Here is a 22167-nt window from a genome sequence, read left to right as displayed (position 1 = left end):
AAGGGTAGGTAGTTGTCCAAGCACAAGGTCAGGGGATGCCTAGTGTGAACTGTGAAGCCCAGTGGCATTAGGAGAAGTGTAGTGCGGTTGCTAATTAAGCAATTCTTCCGCCTCATCTATACAATATTTTATAGGATTATGAAAGCCATAGTTTAAGTCTTCATTCTCTCTTAAAACTCATCTTGGATGGCTGTATTATATGCTTGAAGTAAGATACCACCTTAACCAAGGGATGAATGGAGAAATTTTATAACCAAAGTTCATTATAGGTCTGCCGCTAAACTGAAACATCTCTAAATTGCACAGTTATTTAAACATACGGGAACGTTTATATGGAGTATAGAGAACAGAAAACAAAGCATGCATTTCAATAAAACATTGTCTTTTCACCTATAATAGAAAATGAGGTAAATAATTCTTTTTATGGAAAATAGGGTAAATAATTAAATATAAGTTGAAATTATAAGAGGTTGTATAATTCTCTTACGGTATGTTTAATTCACAGAATAAACAGAAATGAAATAAAATAGTTATTATGTGATAATAAAATAAAGTGAGAATAAAATAAAATAGTTCTTACGATGAATGGAATAAGGTAAAAATAATTATTATGACTTATTACAATATTTGGTTGGTAAAAGTAATTTTCAAAAAAGAAAGAATAGAAGATAAAAAGTTAAAAATAACTTTTATTATATATGTGATTATTTATTTTTATTTTATTTTATTTTTTGAATATTAATAATTTATAATTTATCTCAAATATTACTAATTGCTAATTTAAATATCAATATTTTCTTTTTAATTTAATCACTAATATTATAAAATATTATTATTTTATTTATAATTTCAATGTTATTATGGTTATTTATTTTTATTTTATTTTATTTTTTAAATATTAATAATTTATAATTTATTTAAAATATTAATAATTGATTATTTAAATAATAATATTTCCTTATAATTTAAATGTTATTATTTATTTTTATTTTATTTTTAAATATTAATAATTTATAATTTATTTAAAATATTAATAAAGGGTCATTTAAATATTAATATTTTATTTATAATTTAATTATTAATATTATACTAATATTAATATTTTATTTACAAATATTAATATGGGTAAAGTTGTAAGTTCCTAAACTTATGAGGGCTAATTTAGGTTTAAGTCAATGTGTGACCCTCTTACCGCAATCTTTCCTTTCCAGATCCCTTACCTAAGAAAGATGAGAATCTAGAACATAACATGTTATTGGAGAGCAAATTAAATAGAATAAAGAGAATATGAAGAATTTCATGGAAAGAATCATGTAAATGATGAGATGTAATGCAATAAGTTAGAAATTCTACAATAGGAGCCGATGAGGAAGAGGATGACAATGACACATGGCAAACTTGATGACATGGTAGGGACGGCTCAATAAGTTTAAAGGTCAAAAATGAAATATTCAAATGAGGTCTTTTTTATTGAAATTAAAAAAATTATTAAAAAATAATAGTTCCTCCATCTTAGTTTTTACTACAGCAAGAATTCTTCTTAATACTTTTTTCCAATGTTCTTCATCTCTTTTTATTGGTTCTTGAACACTTTTATCAATTGTTTTATATTTCAATAATCTCATTTCTAAATCAATTCAAAAACTCATATTAGTAATATGCTCATTACTCATTGCATGACTTTTAAGCTTAGCACTAAGGTTTCTCCAATCTTTGATGCCAACATTAGGTAGTTTACTTGTACTAGAATCCAAATTAAACAATTTACAATAAAAAACAAAATACTTTATCTAAGTCTTTTGAATAAACTGATCATGTTTTTTCACGCGTCTTCTCATTTGCCAACTTTTGAATATAGTATGTAGTAGAAAAATGTATTGAAAATTCATCTTTAGGAAAATATAAATCATTAATTTTAATTAGAACTTTTTCTACTAATAAATCTCTTAAATTTGTATCAATATTTGTCCATGGACTTGGATCATGAATATTTTTAGGAATGCAATCAATTAAATTAATAAGTTGATCTTCTTCGTCATACTTTTTATGATCATTTTGAATCTTTTCATGATTTTTATGATCATTTTGAATCTCTTCATTAACTTCTTATTCTAATATTTTATCATCATTTAACCTTTTAAGATTATTAGCTTGTTTGTTTAAAGGACATTCATTAATAATTTTTGATTTGTTATTTTTATTACTTGTAAAAAATTTATCAAGTGCTCTTTTTTGAGATTGTATTAAACTTTAAATTCTTCTCTTTTTTTTAAGCTTTGAATAACTAAATTCATATTTTCAATTTCACATAGTCAAATATTTATTATGAGGTACAAAAATATTTAGATATTATAATTTTTAAATACTTTTTAAATGGCTAATATAAAATCAACAATCAAAATTTCTAATTTAAATAAATCAACTATCACATAAAATAAAGATAATATAACGATATAATATAAACTCTAAATTAAAGAAAAAAAGTTTGTAAAGATTAGAACAACAGTATCTAATTGTTGAATGCTTATTGTAAACTGTAAATTAGGTTCACAACTTTATGAAGATAATAACATAATAAACTTTTTATGTATTTTTTGAAAGAAAATTGAAGCTAAAGGAAGAAAGAGCAAATGAAAAAAGAAGAATTCAAAAGTAAATATTATACATAAAAAAATAATAAGTTTATATATAAGAAAAATTATAGCTATTAGAAATCATTAAATACGTTGATTGAGAAATAGGAGAAATAAGTGAGAAAAAATAGCTATTAGAAATGATTAAATATATATGACCGTTAGTTGATTGGAAATAAGATAATATAGTTTAGAATTAATAGTATTCTAGAAATTAGAAAGCAATAGAAAATTGAGATTTATTAAACACATAATTAAGGAAGCGAGAGAATAAGTAATTTTATTAATTATTTTTTATTTTACATTTTTTAAAATTTTTATATTCTAATATAATTAATTATATTATAATTATTATAAAATTATGAGATCTCTCCCAATTTAGTGCCTCTCCAAATTGGGGGCCTAATGTCCTTTTTTGGGTTGCTTCACCCAAGGGCCGACCCTGCTTGGATTACAAATATTTTTAGGAAAGCAATCATTTAAATTAATAAGTTGATCCTATTCATCATGATTTTTATGGTCATTTTGAATCTCTTCATGATTACTATGATCAGTTTGAATCTCTTCATTAACTTCTTGTTCTAGTATTTCATTATCATCTAACTCTCTAAGATTATTAACTTGTTCGTTTAAGGGTCATTCATTAATAATTTCTAGGTTATTATTTTATTTCTTGAAAAAAATTTATCAGCTGCTCCTTTTTGAGATTGTTCTAGCTTTTTGATTTGACATATTCAAATATTTATTATGAGATTCAAAAATATTTAACTATTATAATTATCTTATATTTTTTAAATAGCTAATATAAAATCAACAATCAAATTTCTAATTCAAATAAATCAACTATCACATAAAATAAAGATAATATAATAATATAATATAAACTCTAAATTAAAGTAAAAAAGTTTGTAAAGATTAGAACAATAGTACCTAATTGTTGAATGATTATTGCAAACTGCAAATTAGACTTATGGTTTTATAAAGATAATAAACAAATAGACTTCTTGTGTATTCTTTGGAGAAAAATTGAAGTTAAAGAAAGAAAGAGCAAATGAGAAAAGAAGAATTCAAAAGTATATATTATAAATTTAAAAAATAGCTTTAAAAAATACATTAAAAAATAATTAGTTTTATATATAAAAAATAGCTATTGAAAATCATTAAATATGTTGATTGGAAATAGGAGAAATAAGTGTGAAAAAAAAACTGTTGGAGATGATTAAATACATATGATCCTTAGTTGATTGGAAATAAGAGAATATAATTGAGAATAAATAGCATTCTAGAAATTATAAAGTGATAGAAAATTGAAATTTATTATACTCATAATTAAGGAAGTGAGAGAATAAGTAATTTTATTAATTATTTTTTATTTTTATATTTTAATATATTTTTAATATAATTAATTATATTATAATTATTATAAAATTATACCGCCTCTCCAAATTTGAGGTTTCTTCGGTCTAAGTCCTTGCTTGGGTGACTTCACTCAAGGGCTAGCCTTGTGACATGGGTATCCATATTTGCATTGGATCTTCAACTCCTTTTCTTTATTTTGATACACTTACATTTGAAGATTTTCGTGTGCTATTTGAATATTTTATTAAGATTTGGATTTTTCTAACTTTAGGTTTTAAATATTGGATACTTTGTGTGCTAGTAGGATTGTAATAAATGGACCAATTTCAATTTTGATCATTTATTTTGCTTAAGACTAATTATCTGTTTAGTTGTGATTTATTCGATGTATTGTTAAAATTTAACATTATTGTTGATGGATTGTTATAAAACTAGTCTATAAAGTTATAATTATAGCATATTATAAAGAAAATCTTGATAGTAAAATACAACATTTTCGATGAACTTTTGATGTATTTTTGATATTTAATAATACCCAAAATATTCAATTCATTTTTGACAAAATCTTTTTCAATGCCAACAAAAACTTTCGTGGATAAAGATAACAAAATTTTTCATTGGTAATGATTTGACCATTATCTATTAAATTTTTCATTTTTTGACAGAATGCATTACTGAAACTTTTTTTAAAAAAAAATTAGTTTTTTGTAAGAACTTTTCAAAATTTTTATTTATCTTGATTTTTACTTTTAAAAGATAGATAAATTGAAAAAAAATTAAGTCAAACATACACTTAAATCAGAAATGAAAAAAATATAAATAACCTGAATATCAAATTGAAATGATTGGAACCCAAAATCACTCAAAGTAAAAAATAATCTGAATTTTTTTCTATTCGAAATGACCCGACTCAATATATGCAATTGTAACCTTCACCTATCGTTTATCAGTTTGAGGCCTCTCGGTTAATAAAAGAAAAAGAAAAATAGTTCAAGACCTAGTGAGAAGCCCAGTGCATCCGCGTTGGGCTTCTAATATATATTGCATTTGCCCAAACCAAGCGCTAATCGTTAAGCCGTTGTAAAGCTTCTGGAGGCGCGGCTGGAGGGAGTCATGAAGAAAACAATCTGAGCCTCATAAATGTGCTCATTAGGAAAAGAAAAAAATAGAATGTGCTCATTCACAAACGGGACTCTTGATTGGTTTTCTGCGAGATTTGGAATGTCAGATCAAATGATGTTCGCATGGAAATCCAATCAAGGATGGACAGATATTATTCGTATGCTCCTTTCAACTTAATTATTGCCAATAGCTATCATCTGTTCTCAAACAGAATGCGTCGCAACAGCACTTTTTTGTCAGGCTATGCCTCCTTAATCATGAAGTTTGCCTGCCATTCGTCTTCACTAACATTTGCTTAATTACTCGGCTTCTATAAAATTCACACGATTGAGGCGATCGACAATGCATATAACTATTACCTTGCCTCTAATTTCTCCAAATATGCAATATACGTATCTTCTGTGGATAATATTGTCTGAACAGTAAGGGAAAAGAGATGGTTGTGAGACACATGACTTTTGTAAAGACAATGCATCAAATTAAAATTCCTGGTCTCTGAGCAGGGGACAAAAGGGCACTAAACATAATGATGCCTTCCCCTTTATTTCTCCTGATGCGGATCAAAATCAAGCAGTCATGATGCTTGATCACCTCTCTTTCTAGATTTGTTTTACATCCATGTATATGGACCCATTTCCTCAAAAACCCAGACCTTCAATTTTCCACAGAACTTCTCCTCTTTGGCCCTCTGGCTCTGGGGCGTTGCGCATTTCCATTTGCTTCTTTTTTTCTTTTTTCTTTTTTGTCCCCTTGATAACAAGGAAAATATATGTACAATGTTTTGAATTTTAAAATCTCCATCCAAATTGATCACTATCATTTTTTAAATTCTAATTTGTGAGTGTGCTCACCCATATTTACACATTTTAGATCGCCATCTAGACAATGAAATGAAACATACATACAAGTATGCTCCTCATAATTATCTTCCTACTATTTCTATTGGAAGCTTGGGTCATCCATAAATCTCCATTAACGCAAAGACCGTTGTTATAAGCTGTGAGGTTACGTTTACATTCTCAACTCCTCTATTAATGTGCTCCCCACCTTTGCTGGACTCTTTGCCTCTCCCATATCTATCTATGGTTGTGGAAAATAACATGCAAAAAGGCACAAAAATCGGGTAGGTATTGTACCTGTCTCTTCCTCATGTCTACGATTATCTTCTAAAAGTTAGTGACATAGGTCAAGCTGTTGCTGGATAGCTACAAGGTCCTATATGCTGGCCAAATTGCTTGCATGAAAAGACAGTGAGAAAGGTACGTCTCGAGCTATTATGCTTTTGGATCGTCCATGAAGTTCTTTGTCCAAATCACTAACAGTTCTTAAGGAATTTTCGAGTTGGAATATAAAAGTTGCCAGAATGACACTGTTATCAGAAGAATTTCAGCTGAGCATAATTAGCTTTAGCACTTATCCTCGGATAGGGTTAATTTCTGGTTTTCTTATTAAAAACGATAAAGTAAGTCAATGATCGACCTCTAGATACTTTTCTTGATGTATCTTGTCATACCATATGAAATTTGGATAAGTGTTATCCCTACCCAACATCCTAGCAGCTTACTGGAATCTTGTTTCTCTAAATATATATGTAACATTTTATGACCTCCCACAATATACCTTTTGATAATTTCCCCCAGTCTCCTCTTGCAGGAATGATCGGGAGACCCTCGCAATCAAAAGTTCAACTTTGCATCAATTTTTATTTTTTATGTATCTTACATTTTTTTATTTTTTATGACCTACCCAAACGCATATTTAATTTTTTTTATTTAAATATATTTTTATGTATATTACATAGTTATATGTTTGAATAATAACAAATGTTTAATGAAATGCTCACATAATACTTAACTTAGCTTTAATTTGATTTAATATAACTTTTTAAATATGAATGAAATGGGATCAAAATCGTTTTAACCATTTTTATCAGTATAGGGTAAATGTAAATTTAAAAAAAAAAATCGAAGAATATAATTTAACCAAATTTGATAGGATCATTTACTTTCTATATAAGTCGGGCAGCATGAATGGATCACCCATCCAACCAATATTGGTTCATCCGGTTCTAATAATTATTGCTACAACATAAATGGTACCATTAATTTGTAGAAACATTATAAATTTCTAATAAATGCCTAAGCGATAAAGTAAAGTGACATTGTAAAACAGTTCTCCATATTAGAAAGAGTTTGGTTAGCTTGAACAACAATATATATATTTGTTTATTTCGTACTTGTAGATATTCCATCCAAACGCTCTGATATTAGCAAGCTGCTAGCTGTAACTTACGAATATAAACTGATATTATTTACCTAGGCTAAACACATTGTGTGGTTTGGAACGATAGTGTAATATTAATTTCCACCTGTTACCGGTTTCATGAGCTAGCCAATAACGAATTTTGTAAATTCAAAAGCTTGGTTTCTGATAAAATGCAATTGCAACCCACTTTTTCCCATGGCTCTTGTGTGTGCTTTATTGCAAAGCCTTCGTAGCTTATCGATTAGCTTTTGAGAGACAGTAGCCAAATTCAACCACACATTCCGAACTATCACCATGACGGGTAATCTCCTTGGTAGTCCTCAATGACCGGCATGCATGTGCATATAAGTTACCTGGATTCGTCTTTAAAGTGAAATTATCGATTACAATGGAAAAAATACACGAATGGTGGCCTAATAATGCTGTTGCAGTTGACAGACAAGAGTTTAGTAACAGTTGGAAGATATAGACAGGTACCCAACACCTACAATAGAACATATCGAGGAGTAAAGATACATTGGACCCTAGAGAGGCTCTCAATTTTCAGCATAGGTTAAAAGATCACTGTCCAACTAAAGTAAAAGGAAGGAAAAATTGAGGCAACTGACAGAGTCATTTATTATATCCCGATAAGAAAAGAAAGTTCAGGACGAGGAAGTCAAGGATATCATCAATCCACATGGCAAGCTTTGCCATATGGATAACACATGCCCCAAATGTTAAAGCAAACCGGAGCATTGCTTTCTCGAAGAGATTGATCCGCCACCATCTCTTTAGATGGTGGAGTTACCAGATTGTGTTGTTAAAGCGTAACAGTGACTTAGACTTCACTTCGTATCAGTATCAATAATAATCCAACAAAAAATTGCAGATTCAATTCCGGTTCATTCATGGATTGCCTTTGTCTGGAAAGTTGGTACAAAATTTGTATTTAGTGTTGGTGTAAATGAAGTGTAAAGTTGACTTCAAGTCGTGTATTTAAATAGACATTATTTTTAAGATTTATTTCATTCTCATTATTTCATATATAAAAAGAAATTATACAAATAGCCTTAAAAATATAATGAAACTAATGTTTAAATTGATATTATACTTAACAAAAGTAAATTATTAAATATATTTGAAAGTTTGTAAAGTTATTTGGATTTATAACCTACTTTCTGTAGCAAGTAAATTATAAAGAATTTGAGTTTTTTTAATAATAGATAATAACTCTCGTGTTTATATTTATTTTCAGAAGATAACACTTTTCTTACTCTTGATTTTTTGCTCTTATTTTATCTGCTTTTGGTGTTTCTAAATGGTTGGTAGCAAATCTCTTACAAATGTGACACAACCTTTCATCAAGACACATCTTTATCTTATAAATACCTTTACATTTTATAAGGCACAATCTTTAAATAAAAGTATTGTGTCTATAATCACTTTATGAAAGAACAACAATTTATTTTATAAGATATAATTTTTGAGTTACAATATGAAAAGATTATTTTTCATATCTAAACTTTTAAGTTGTGGTGTTTTTCAATTGTCTCATAACTTTTGAATTTAGAGATATTTTTTTAACATGTCACTTTACCAAGAGATATAATTATTTAAATAAAAAATCACTTATAATTCAATAAGTACTCAATGTCACACTATGTGATATAAACTTTGAATTAAAATAATTTTCTTTTGAAGAGATAATTTTTTATTTTGAAATACGTCAACACATAGTAGTTTGGGTGAGACAATTTTAACGTGTTTCAATGATCAACTTTTAGCATACGTGTGTGTAATTAGAAGAGGAGGGATGGGGGGCTAATAGGGGCCCTCGTGTGATGGTTCGTAGATCTGTGACTAGTTCAACCCGCATGGATTGTCAAGCCAGTCCACATGTAGGGTTCCATTAGCTGTCGTCTCGACAGCCAAGCAAAGTATTATAGAGCAATTAGAATAATTTTCAAAAATAAAATCTTCTTTATTGATTATTTGCTCATCAATGAGGCATAGTTTTAGGATTTTGTTTTTCTTGTACTTCAAGGAAGTCTAGGTTAGATACTTTCATATTTACTTTTACTTGTGTGCCAAGTTTAGGTTAAGTAAGCTATTATAAATAGTACCCTTAAGAGTCATTGTAAGACCAATTTGCTGAATCAAGCAATCTACTTTGTGTTTAAATCTTAGGTACTTTATTTTTTTTTCAGTGGAGTAATAATACTTATTTATTTTTCTTAATCTCTTTGTTCATATTTGTTTATTTTATGTTTTCATGTCTTTCATAAAAAAATCCCATTTAAGCTTGCTTAATCTTACAAATACAAGATTAAACTTGGTTAAAGTTTCAAATCGGTGACACCCTGCCTCTCCCAAAATTTCAAAAATTTATTTTTTTGTTTTATTTTAAAATTTTTCCTTTATTTTTTAAAAATTTTATAAGTTCATCCTCTCAAATATTAAATTTTGTATTTTCACCTTTTCAAATTTAAAATCTTGATGCGTGTAATCATACATGTCCTCTTTCACAAGCCCCGTGCGTTCGCACTGCGCAAGTAGATTGAGGTGAAAATGCATGCACCCGTATCCCAGCGGTTTAATTTTTAACTAAAACTAATACTATAAGTCCTCCCCACTGGCGTTACAGTGAATCAGGTTAAACAGACATTGATAATCTTATTATAATTAAAATCGTATCACTGCTAATCGACGAAGGGTCCAAGAAGATGTTTCGATAAATATATATCATCTCTATTGTACATTAATAGGCTAAAGAAGGAATAGATACTACAAAAGCTGCAATCCTTGGAGGAATTATCACAGTATAAAATATTTGCTGATACGTTTATGGGCATGGATCGAGTGCAGTGATCTGGATATGATTGATGTCGTTTCTTTGGTCATGCATGATTCTTTTTTTTTTTTTGAAAGATGGAATTTTTTTGATCCAGCCATTCAACCTGCCACTTCAAGTGTTAAGTCTTTCATTGACTGAAGACTCTTGATGGCATAACAGTTGTCTTAACTGAGTGAAGACTGTACATTTGCAGCCTGTAAAAGCTGCCCACAAAGGGGTTGGCAGCACAACTCCATGAACAATAAGAAACCTAAACGAAAAGTCATCCTCATTCCTACGTACATCAAGGAAATTTCCAAGTGACTGGTCAAAACAAAAATATTGAACCAGACTCAAGTTCTTCAGCTTACCAGTTGACACAAGGCAGAGGAGGTTGGTCATGAATAATTTAAATGAAGCTTCGTGGAAAGCCCCTGATTTTCACAAACGAATCAAATTTTAATTCGGCCATTATAGTCACATCACTTTCCAAGCTATCAGCTGATGTGGGCAGAAAAAGTGTTTTGACCGGATTCCCAATGGCTTAAAAAGCTGTTTAGCCAAAACAAGGCGTATATAATTTCTTTGGCCATATATTTTGAAGCATCCAAGCAAAGTGCATGGCCTTTTGTTTAATTGTTTTTCTCGGTAAAAATGATTTCTAAGCTGTAACACTTTCTTCGGGCTTGTAATCAATAATCTGAGGCTAGCTGAAAAATGCCACTTTATTAATGTCAAGGTTTAAGAATGCCAGCCCGTGACCATGCATCAGTTTACACATGTAACCTATTAAGTGCTTTAGAAAATTCTGTTTTCTGTCTTAAAAAGTACTTGTAGAATCATACCCAGAAAATTATCCATATATTTGCATTGTTGCCTTAACTTCAAGTGCGCAAGATTTTTTGTTCCAAAAAGAATTATAAGTATTATTGGTAACGAAAAGCAGCAACTGCTGGAGCTAATTAATATGGATAATGGTCTGCTTAGTTACTAGTAATTCTTTGCTAGAAAGATTAGAAAACTGTAAGAGTAATAAACCCAAAGAAGGGACAGAGGGGGCCAATGACCTGATATGAACATTCCCCGTAAAAATGTAGATACAATCTCAGTACCTCAGCAAGCACAAGGCAAACGCCGCCTCGGTGGGGGGCACTTTCACCAACGTATTTCTCCTGTTCAAGCAACTCTCTTTTCTCTTGGGTTGACTATTGACAAACATAGGCAGATAGGCTACTGGGACAACCAACGGATTCGGAACACGTGGATGTGAAAGCGACTGTGACAGAGGCGGGGGCAGACAGCCGGAGACGAGGGCGCTATGGGACCACAACTCTTGCTTTTCAGTGCTACTCTCTGATCTGATCGATCCATACATGTTTTCCTCTGATAATGACTCTAAATCATGAGCATTATTCCCATCGCTCCATTGCTACTGCTTGCTTTCTTAAGCTTTTAGATCTAAATGAATAAAAAAAACTTTAATAGAATTTAAAAAATATTATTAAACCTTATATATAATAAATTTATACTAATCTCCAATTAACCATCATAAGAATTTAGTTATAAAAACAAAGATGATATATTATTTTACAACAAAAATAACACCAATATGTCCGTATTCAGTGTATTAAAATTTTATTTTTTATCCAAATCCTTAATCTGTGAGATTGTAATATTGTTATAGACAAGATAGGTGATCTAGTCTTACATTTTACATAATGAACACTTAATCTCACTTGTTATAAAATCTAAGTTTTTTATGTAAACTTACATTTTTAAACCCGCATACAACATTAGAATCTAGCTTACTTTAATAGATCATATTATGTAATATAATTGTCTATTTATCAAGTATAACTTGACTTTATTTTGATAAAATACAAAAATAAATAAAGTAAATGCACACTTTAATTAATTTTACTAGAAATCTAACAAATATGGTGTTATTGTTGTGGAATATGGCAGTATTGTGTTCCCACCAGCATTAATCAATCTCTCCACTAAACTTGTTTTCACCGTGTTTTAGTAGGTTAATTTGTCCACTCTTTTATGAAAAAAGAAAAATAATAATAATTGGTGAATGGGGATGATTTTCTTCTTTTGTTCCTTACTATCAAGATATACATACATACATACATACATACATATATATATATCATCCATTTCAATTGTATTTTCTTCAAATATGTCATCAAAACAAACATTAGGGTGGAGTATTAACAACCTTGAGCTGAAAAGTATTTAGTACATAATTCGTTTCCATGGATGATTGAAGTTTTCCTTCAATCATTATATAAGCTCATATATATTAGTAACAAAACATAAAAAAATGGTTAAGAAAGAAGCGTGCAAGCAATTCCATAGTCTTTGAACTGTACTGAACAGTACAAAATTGAAAATTTGATTCCTGCCTCACAAACCCTATCACCTATATATATATATATATATATGTATGTATGTTTGTATGTATAGGCATCTAGTAATGTGACCTTACTTCCCACATCAGTTGATGAAATCATGATCTCCATATCTTTGATTTCTCTAAGTACGCAATCCCCCAATTAAAGTAAAAATGGATAGGAACAGTTCATATGAAAGAATATGAGCATTAGCTTTTTTCTCTGAAAAGGAATATGACCATTACCTGTACATGATTGAGTGAGAATGCAAATTGGACGGCGGCTGTTTAATTAAGATCATCATCATCAATCATCACCCTAAAGAAATCTTTCCTTCAAAATAAAAGAAAAATGAAAAAAAAAATCCTGCTTTCATACGCCTTATAGCCTCATAATCAGCCAGCCAGTTAGGCAGCAAGCAACTCCATCACACATGCTTCAACACCAGGCTGTGCATCTTGAGCTTTACGCCACAGCCCTTTCTTTTTTGCTTTGTTTGTTTTTTACTTTCTTTTGTCAATTCTCAATTGTTTGCTAAAATGCAACTCTACATTGACCTAAACTTGCCATCAGCATCAAGTTAAGATACGCATTATCGAGGATTATATAGCAAACGCAAATTCAATTACACTTTGTTTCAAAATTCAATTTCAAATAGGTTCCATAGTTATTAGATTAATAATGTATTTATTAAATGAAACCGATTTATCCCAAGAGAGTAGATTCATAATTAGAATATGAACATCCATCTTGAAAATTTTGAATTCAAATTTTGATAGTAACAAGATTCACATTTGTGAAGTAAAAAAGAGTAAACGGTATAATTATTTAATTAATAGTTTATTGTGTTGTTCAAGTTTTGATTATCTTTCAAGGGGTATAATAAATCCTTTCACATACTTAATATTCAAGTGTCTTCGTGGAGGGATTCACGTAAGATTACTTGAAGCGGAAGCTGGAAGGCGCTGCCGGTTTTTTCAACAACACCCGTAGTACATGCACGCATGTACCCGGTTTACTTTGCCCACTACCCAAATTTCGTACTTGAAACAACGAGTTTACCGAAGATTGCCCGTCCTATCACCTCCTTTTACGGTTTCCCATAATTGAAAGGAGAACCCTTCCATTCCGTTTCCCGGTATCCCTGGGCACATAATTGAGTAATAATACAAGATTAGCTTTCCCACCCCTATAATATTCCTTGGAATCGTGGAAAAGTCAAATTTGATTTTTTTAATTATAAAAAAATAACTACTATTCATTTACGATTTTGCCCCTCCCTTTTTTTGATTAAGTGCATTCCCGTTCGATTCGAACTTTTTGCTTGCATAAGTGGGTTACACCCATCTTCTTTTTGCCCTATATATATCTCCTCCGTTTCACTTCATTTGCTACACAAAATTAGAATTTCAATATTGGTATTATTGTTCTTCATCATTCCCCTTCGGAAGTCTTACCAATATTACTATTACTTTCTTCTCTGTCAAAGCCATGCCAGAAGCTCCCAAAATCTTAACCGAACATGCGGATTGCATTGATGGGGTCGGTGGCATCATCGTGGAAAATAATAACAAGGCATTGAAATTCATTGAAGATGTTACTAGAGATGCTGATGAAGTGCAAAACCGAGTTCTATCTGAAATTCTCTCTCGTAGCGCCAATGCCGAGTACTTGCAAAGAAATGGCCTCAATGGCTGTACAGATAGAGAAACATTCAAGAAGGTGATACCTGTTATCTCTTACGAAGATTTAAAGCCAGATATTGAGCGAATTGCCAACGGTGATACCTCACCAATTCTCTGCTCCCAACCCATATCAGAGTTCTTGACAAGGTGAGTCCATGATGTATGTGTGTGTGTGTGTGTGTAAGGAGATTGTTTTTCTTCAAATTATATATGTTTTTTGGAGATGATCATGTTGCATGGGATTGTTTATTGTGTAGCTCTGGTACATCTGCTGGAGAGAGGAAGTTGATGCCGACGATAGAAGAGGAGCTGGACAGGAGATCGCTGCTTTATAGCCTGCTGATGCCTGTGATGAACCAATTTGTTCCAGGTTTGGACAAAGGGAAGGGGATGTACTTTTTGTTTATAAAATCAGAAGCTAAGACCCCGGGAGGACTCGTGGCTCGTCCTGTCTTAACCAGCTACTACAAAAGCTCACATTTTAAGGACAGGCCATATGATCCCTATACCAACTATACAAGCCCAAATGAAACCATTCTCTGCCTAAATTCTTACCAGAGCATGTACGCTCAGTTGCTCTGTGGCCTTTGTCAAAACAAAGAAGTTCTTCGCGTTGGTGCAGTTTTTGCTTCAGGTTTCATTCGAGCAATCCAGTTCCTTGAAAAACATTGGAGTCTTCTTTGTAGAGATATTCGGTCAGGAAATATACACTCTAAAATCACTGATGCATCTGTAAGAGAAGCTGTCTTGAAAATCCTCAAACCAAACTCCAAGCTTGCTGATTTTATTGAGGCAGAATGTAGCAAAGGGTCATGGAAAGGGATCATAACTAGGCTCTGGCCAAACACTAAATATATAGATGTTATCGTTACTGGAACCATGTCTCAGTACATTCCTACACTAGATTATTATAGCAATGGCCTCCCGCTTGTGTGCACCATGTATGCTTCTTCCGAGTGTTATTTCGGAATCAATCTCAACCCTTTATGCAAGCCTAGTGAGGTATCCTACACCCTTATTCCCACCATGGCTTATTTTGAGTTCTTGCCAGTGAACGGGCAAAAAGGGTTAACTGGATCCAACTCTGAACCCGCATCTCTGAATGACAAAGAAAAACAAGAATTGGTCGATCTTGTCAGTGTCAAACTGGGACAAGACTATGAGCTTGTTGTCACTACATATGCAGGTAAAGAAAATCAAACAGAAATTCTAGTAGCTAGTACTCTATTCTCACCAATCTGGTTATTTGATGCATCTCTCAAATGATGATCCGCCACCATTCTAGCATCGAAAACATTTTGATTAAAATGCATTATTTTTTTATTTATTTTTTCCTTCCTGAGACGGAAATCCTTTCTGTTGCAGGTCTTTATCGATATCGAGTTGGGGACATTCTTCGTGTAGCTGGATTCAAGAACAACGCCCCACAATTCAACTTTATATGCAGGAAAAATGTTGTTCTTAGCATTGATTCTGATAAAACCGATGAAGTGGAGCTGCACAATGCAGTGAAAAACGCAGCAAACCAACTTTTGCCATTTGATGCATCTCTAATAGAATACACCAGTTATGCAGACACATCAGCAATCCCTGGCCACTATGTGCTGTACTGGGAAATCAGTGTTAATGATGCCACTTTAATTCCCGCATCAGTTTTTGAGGATTGCTGCTTCACAGTTGAAGAATCACTCAACAGCGTGTACCGCCAAGGGCGAGTTTGGGACAAGTCCATTGGCCCTCTGGAGATAAAGATAGTGGAGAATGGGACATTTGACAAGCTGATGGACTTTGCTCTTAGCCAGGGTGCATCCATAAACCAGTACAAGACACCAAGGTGCGTCAAATATGTTCCTATTATCGAGCTTCTGAATTCAAGGGTCATTTCAAGTTACTTCAGTCCAAAATGTCCTAGATGGACTCCCGGCCACAAGCAATGGTGCAGTCAAAATTGAACAAAGTTCAAGCAGTGAGAAAGTGACAGGAGCTTTTATGTTGCAAGTTTCAGGGGCACTTCAGCCCGGAGGAGATGGAACAACTTTCCTGTGTTGAAAATGGGAGAGACCGTTTTCACTTCAAATTTAATGTGACTGGGTTGAACTTTTACAGTTTCACGTCTTCTTTCATGGAAATCTGGTTCTTTGTCTAATTTTTGTAGTACTCGTTTTTCTTTTGTTTTTTTCCTCCATCGATGTCTTCAAACATGGGCTGTTCTGCAGATGAGTTGGCAAAAGAAAATTAAGACGGTTGTCGCACAGTTTAACGCAGCAAGTCTTTCTATTTTGAGGTTAGAAAAGCAAGAGAAACTTCAAATTTTATGCCTTCGCTTGCTTTTCTAACCTTAAGAGAAGCTTCTTAAAATGCTAAATTCTTTTTACAAAATCCTCCTAAAATACAAAGAATTTTACAATACTGTATACCCTATTACGATATAGGATCATACAGTATATATAGTATTTCTTCGCCCAATCCTGTAGAAGAAGCCCTCTAAAGTAACAGTAGACCATATATAGTCCATGAGCATCCAGGTGGAATCTTTTCATGAGTTTTTACAACTAATTACCTTGCAGTGAAAGGTGAAATTGTTTTTAAGAAATTAGGAGAAACAGTGAAGTTAAATGATAAAATGGCATATGAATTTAATTAAGCCTAAATTTTTAAGTACATTTTTAGAGTTTTAGTTTAGAAATGATTAATCAAATCTTAAGATTGAAACTGAAACTTATTATAGTACATAAGATCTTAATTGAGCATAGCATGCATGTACAAAAACTCATTTATTTTTATAAAAACTAGTTTATATTAGCCAAGTAGTTACGTATATATTATGTCCAAACCAATTTAGACTTACATATGGACAAAATAGTGTCTTAAATAATGTATTTTTCAGAAATCGAGTATCAAAATTATACCAGTTAGACCCTTACAAAACCACCATATCATAACTTAGACTGGCATTCTGAACATAATTAAGCCTAATTAATTTGCCTTTTTTTTTTTTTGGGGGCGGGGGTTTACAAAGTGTCTAATTTGCATGTTGAATATGAGACCAAGAAAAAAAAATTGATGTTGAATACGGGACAGGTCAGCTTCTCGAGTTACCAGCAGTGTGTGGATATGAAAACAGGTTCCAGATATGCACACAAGAGCTTAACATTACAACCACTTTGCTTGATTCCAAGCAAATAACAAGGCCCACATGGCCCCTGGTGAATTAGAACTGTCAACCATGGTTGTGCAGGTGAACTTGTAAATTAAATTCTTGACACCCGTTGTGGTCCAATAGAAAAAGCTGTCTTCTTGAGCACTAGCATTACACAACATTTTATAGAAGTAGGCTTGCTAGCTCCACTGAGTAATATTCAACAGCAGTTGTTCAGTCCCATAACAATCAGTCAGGAATCTGTTTTTCAGCCCTTCTTTCATCTGTCCGTAAAAGACACGAAATTTTGGCAATCCAATCCACGAATCTGATAAATGTGCTAAGGAGTATAAACAATGCGATAGAAACAGAACCTTTGAATGTGCTTTATCGATGAGTTGCAAAACATGGAAGCTTTGCGAATTACTAATATGGTACCACGTCTCATACTACATCGCTGATGTAACCTGGCCATTTCTGGGAAAAACTGGTTGCTAGATAGCAGAAGTCACTACAAAAAGTTTCCTAATGCCTATTGATGCTGCAAATCTACATCAAGCATCCGGATTGATTAAAACAATGATCATCACTTCAGGACTTTTGGCTTTGCGATAAGATTAGAGAAATGCAATCTTAGCATTAGAAGAGGCCCTGGAAAATCCCATCATCTGTGACCTTATCTTTTGTCTCCGTAGAGAATCTCTGTAGTTGCAGTGTCCTGAGGAAAGAGTCATTTCTTGCAAGGCCTTCCCATGCTTCAATAAGAACTTTGCTAGACTAACTTCATTCTCACATTCTAAGAATCCATGTATCTTTACTACACTAAGGTGGTTTAGGAAGGATTTTAATGTCTGGGTTTGAGATTCCCAAAATTGTTCTTCCTCTGAGGTAGGCATGTCCCATAAGTCCTTATTCCATTTCTGAAAATAAGTCAAAAGAAAAAACAAAGGTGAAATGACCTTGCAAATTAATTAATTAACATGAATTATTCAGCTTATACATAACATAAATGAAAAACAAGGTGAAAGTAATTTAATGGCACCTACTCTTCTTTCAATCTTGTAATCATTTACGATCCTGAGAATTAGAGTGTGTAATGTGGGAGAGCTCTTGAATAGATAAGCCAATCCGGGGACGTTATGTTTGTTGAAGCCAGTGTGCAACTCAAGAGATTTGAGATTGTTGAATGGATGCATTACATTTGATATAATATTCTTGCTTGATAAGATCTGCCAAATTGACAAGCTCAAGGTCATGGTTTACACACCGAGAGAAAAAATATGAAGGCAGAGTGTTGAAAGTTAAACAAAGGAAACTTATGCTCAACCAAAAACAAAACAAAAGTACAAATTTTCACTAGTGATTGTAGAAGGGTTCGTGGACTGCTTTTAGGTAAATATAATATTGCAAGTAATCGTTGTTCCAAAACACATTTCATGTTAGACGGATGCATGATCAGCGCAATAGTTAACATTTTAGAGGAAGGTTTGTCATCACCATTACAATCTTAGGAGAAAATGTTTGCTATTATCCAATCATCTAGTGAAACTAAACCCAAAATTCACTTCCAATATTGCTCATGGGAGGTCAATTGGGGAATTATATTCCCAAACATTTCAATAACAAGATATAACTAAACGTTATTTATTGGATGAACAGAGTAATAAATTCCATTAACTACTCGTGGCGTCACCATGCAAAAAGAAAAAAAAAAAGGAAAAGTACCTCAACGCATTGGCTTTCAAGTGTTAGGCAATGGACCTGCGACAGTCCTGATAAAAGATTAGATACACTCTGAAGCTTTGCCACGCTTACATCTTCTTGAAGTAGAAAGAAGCCAATAGAGACTTCATGCACGGAAGTCAAATTCTCTAAAGACCTAGTTTCCGTGATGGCATTATATTCCCAAACCATATTTCTGAGGCTTGGAGCATTAATCTTCACCCAACTCTTATCACAATAAGCATCAAAACAGCTTGCAACTCGCAATCTCTTTAATTTGGCTCCGGAAACATCCAAGGCATGTAACTGGAAACAATTTTCCAGGGTCAAATCTTCGAGGACCAAGCAACTAACCTTAAGATGTTTCAACCCAAAACAAGCATCGAGAGTCAATTTCTTGAGGCGAGGGAATGACGAATCCGTAAACAAATCCAAAAGCGAGGGTTGGCTGTATAAAATGACAAGGGAGAGAGATAAGGTTTGGAGGGAGCGGAAACCACCTTTCATAATCGGTGGAGGAGGCAACCTGAAACCAGGATAACGAGATCTCAACTTGAAGACCCGCAATGATTCACTTGTAATAACACTTCGGGGAAAATTAAAATAATCATCCGTAGCCACCTCAACGTCTAATTCCTGCACATTTTGCCTTATGGCACGACGGATCAAGCCATTTAAACGTGAAAAACTCAAAGGAGCACGGAAACGAAGGATCCTTAGATCGGAATGCTTGTCGCGGAGAGCTAATACCTGGCCAATGAAGTCCATTCGTTTAGCAGACAAAGAATGCGACGATGATCTTTTCTCATTACTTGGCTTCATATTTGTTGAAGAAACTCCAATTGGGTCAATGGACGTGAAATCAAGGTCAGGGAAAGAAGACCATAATGATCTCCATCTTTTTGATAAGACACTGGTTTGTGCTATGGTTTTGATAGGAAGAAAGAAAAGAATCTGATGGAGAACAACATCAGGGAGATCACTGATCCTGTCAATCCCATTTTCGCCTTCAAACCAAAACTTCTTTCGCTTTGCAGATCTTGTTTCCATTGAAACATTGGTTTTTTGATTTTTTGATTTTTTTTTTCTTATTCTTCTCCTTTTGCCTAAATCTTTTTCTCTTACTGAAACCTGTGTGTTTAGAAACGGTGAGGTTAGGGTTTGAATTTTTCAAAAGAGTGAAGTGAAGTTAGAACGAGAAGAGCGTTTGAGTTTGTTTTCGAATCTTTAATATCAAAATAAAAAAGAAGAAGAAATTTATTTCGCCACATCTTAGTGTTACGGTGCGGGTTAATCTTTGTCCATTCTCATCGAAATTGCTTAAAGGATTACTCTGAATTTAATTTAAATGCTTTAAATAAGGAGAAAAATTGAAGTCAAAGTCAACATTTGAATGTAATTGATGATCATATTGATAACTTAGGATATATAAATATAACATTGGTAACATTATAGCCAGAATGTAACTATGTGGTGGCTACGGCCTTCCAAAATTTTTAAATTTTTTATTTTATATATATATATTAATGGTCCCTTTCAAAATTTATGGAATTATTTATTTACTATATATTTTTAATGGTTCTCTCAAAATAATATTTTATTTTAATATTAATATAAATAAAAAATAATAAAATGACCTCATAAACCTTACTTAACTTTACCCTAATTTAAGTTTCTTAACACCTCTTTCTCCCTCTTTCTTTTTCTCTTTTCTCTTTTTATTTTTACTTTAGTCTTTTCTCTATAACTCACTATTAAAATACATTTCATTTCTCAAAAAACATTTATGAGTTTATGAGTTTGGATAAGGAATGACGGAGACTACTCACCATCATTGTGTAAAATTAAGAAGAAGTAAAGTTTTCCTTTATCCTCTTCTTTCTATTTATATTATTTAACTATTTATATATTTAACCATTATATAAAATCCTGTATATCATTTGTATCTATTTATATTTTATACATTATAATTTTATATTTAATATGTTAAATTTAAATATAAATAAAATAAAAATATTGGATGTTGGATACACATTAGCTAGAAATTGGTCCTAGATTTTTTTATGTTAGTGGTTTGATGTGCTTGCCCTTCTTTTTGCTGTTGGGTGTTTTTGTTCCCTTTGAGCAACCATTATAAGTTTTTGAGTAGTTTAGGAGTAGAGCAGTTAATATGGGTTGACCTGGCCCAACTCGACCTAAGCCTTATGGGTTGAGAAAATATGGGTTAGGTTGAACTAGTTCATTTTTTTATATAGGCCATCAAAACCTCAACCTAGGTCACCCATTGTTAGCCCATGGGCTGGGTTGGGCTAACTCATTTTTATTTTTTTCAAAAGAAAACTCATTTTTATAATTCTACCTAATAAATTTTCTATTAATAAAAGTGTTCTATGATTTAATTCATAAATTGAATAATTAAAACATGTTACAAACAAACAAATTATATCAAATATAAAAAAACTAATAAATTACATAAATAAAATTTAAATCTTTAATACAAACTACTATCCCATAAACATAAGCATATAACCAAATAATAAAAAGTTCAAAACTCATTTATATCCTCCTAAATCTTCATCCTCAAGCAAAACATTTAAATCTTATTTAGACAGTAATGATATCTCAAGGTCTGAATCATTATCAATTTGTTATCTAATATTCATTACCATAAAAGAAAAAGAGATAATAAGTTTTAATCTAAATTAAAATTTTTAATTTGATAAGTAAAGATTAAAGACATTGAAATATATAAAATAAGCAATACCGTTGGTAATTAAATTATTAATTTTACATAGTTAAATATAAAAAATTATTAAATTAATTAAAATTATTATTTTTAGTCCACCTTAGTCCACTGATTTGAAGGGTTGACCCATTTAGGCCTGATTCTAATATGAGCCTAAATTTTCAAGCCTAAGCTATCCCATATTTAATAAAAATGGGCTAATCCAATAGGCCAGACCCATTTTGACAAGCCTATTTAGGAGTCTTTGGTCAATTAGAGGTTCAATAAAAACACTTTTCAAGA

The 22167-nt window shown here is 31.8% G+C and overlaps 2 protein-coding genes across 2 annotated transcripts; one reads left to right on the top strand and one right to left on the bottom strand.

The window, feature by feature from the left end:
• Positions 1–13980: 13980 nt before the first annotated feature.
• On the top strand, positions 13981–16424 carry LOC110426390 (indole-3-acetic acid-amido synthetase GH3.6-like). The gene is made up of 3 exons (XM_021441607.2): positions 13981–14425; positions 14536–15464; positions 15644–16424. Exons 1-3 carry the CDS (start codon positions 14085–14087, stop codon positions 16228–16230), a joined length of 1857 nt encoding a protein of 618 aa, XP_021297282.1. The 5' UTR covers positions 13981–14084; the 3' UTR covers positions 16231–16424.
• Positions 16425–18034: 1610 nt separating this feature from the next.
• LOC110424019 (Protein with RNI-like/FBD-like domain) lies at positions 18035–20286 on the bottom strand. The gene is made up of 3 exons (XM_021438486.1): positions 19143–20286; positions 18464–18646; positions 18035–18337 (listed from the first exon to the last, which is right to left on the bottom strand). Exons 1-3 carry the CDS (start codon positions 20187–20189, stop codon positions 18035–18037), a joined length of 1533 nt encoding a protein of 510 aa, XP_021294161.1. The 5' UTR covers positions 20190–20286.
• Between the last annotated feature and the right edge of the window lie 1881 nt (positions 20287–22167).

The sequence above is a fragment of the Theobroma umbraticum genome, unplaced genomic scaffold, assembly GCF_002168275.2.
Source record: "Theobroma umbraticum cultivar Fairchild unplaced genomic scaffold, ASM216827v3 scaffold_30.0, whole genome shotgun sequence".
NCBI lineage: Eukaryota > Viridiplantae > Streptophyta > Magnoliopsida > Malvales > Malvaceae > Theobroma > Theobroma umbraticum.
This window is presented reverse-complemented; position numbering and strand designations above follow the sequence as displayed.

Excerpts from the sequence above, each read along its gene's own strand:
- LOC110426390 (XM_021441607.2), top strand. The coding sequence starts at position 14,085 with ATGCCAGAAGCTCCCAAAATCTTAACCGAACATGCGGATTGCATTGAT. Across the intron at positions 14,426-14,535 it reads ATATCAGAGTTCTTGACAAG|CTCTGGTACATCTGCTGGAG; the intron begins GTGAGTCCATGA and ends TTTATTGTGTAG. Across the intron at positions 15,465-15,643 it reads TGTTGTCACTACATATGCAG|GTCTTTATCGATATCGAGTT; the intron begins GTAAAGAAAATC and ends TTTCTGTTGCAG.
- LOC110424019 (XM_021438486.1), bottom strand. The coding sequence starts at position 20,189 with ATGGAAACAAGATCTGCAAAGCGAAAGAAGTTTTGGTTTGAAGGCGAA. Across the intron at positions 18,647-19,142 it reads TTGAAAGCCAATGCGTTGAG|ATCTTATCAAGCAAGAATAT; the intron begins GTACTTTTCCTT and ends TCAATTTGGCAG. Across the intron at positions 18,338-18,463 it reads ATTACAAGATTGAAAGAAGA|AAATGGAATAAGGACTTATG; the intron begins GTAGGTGCCATT and ends ACTTATTTTCAG.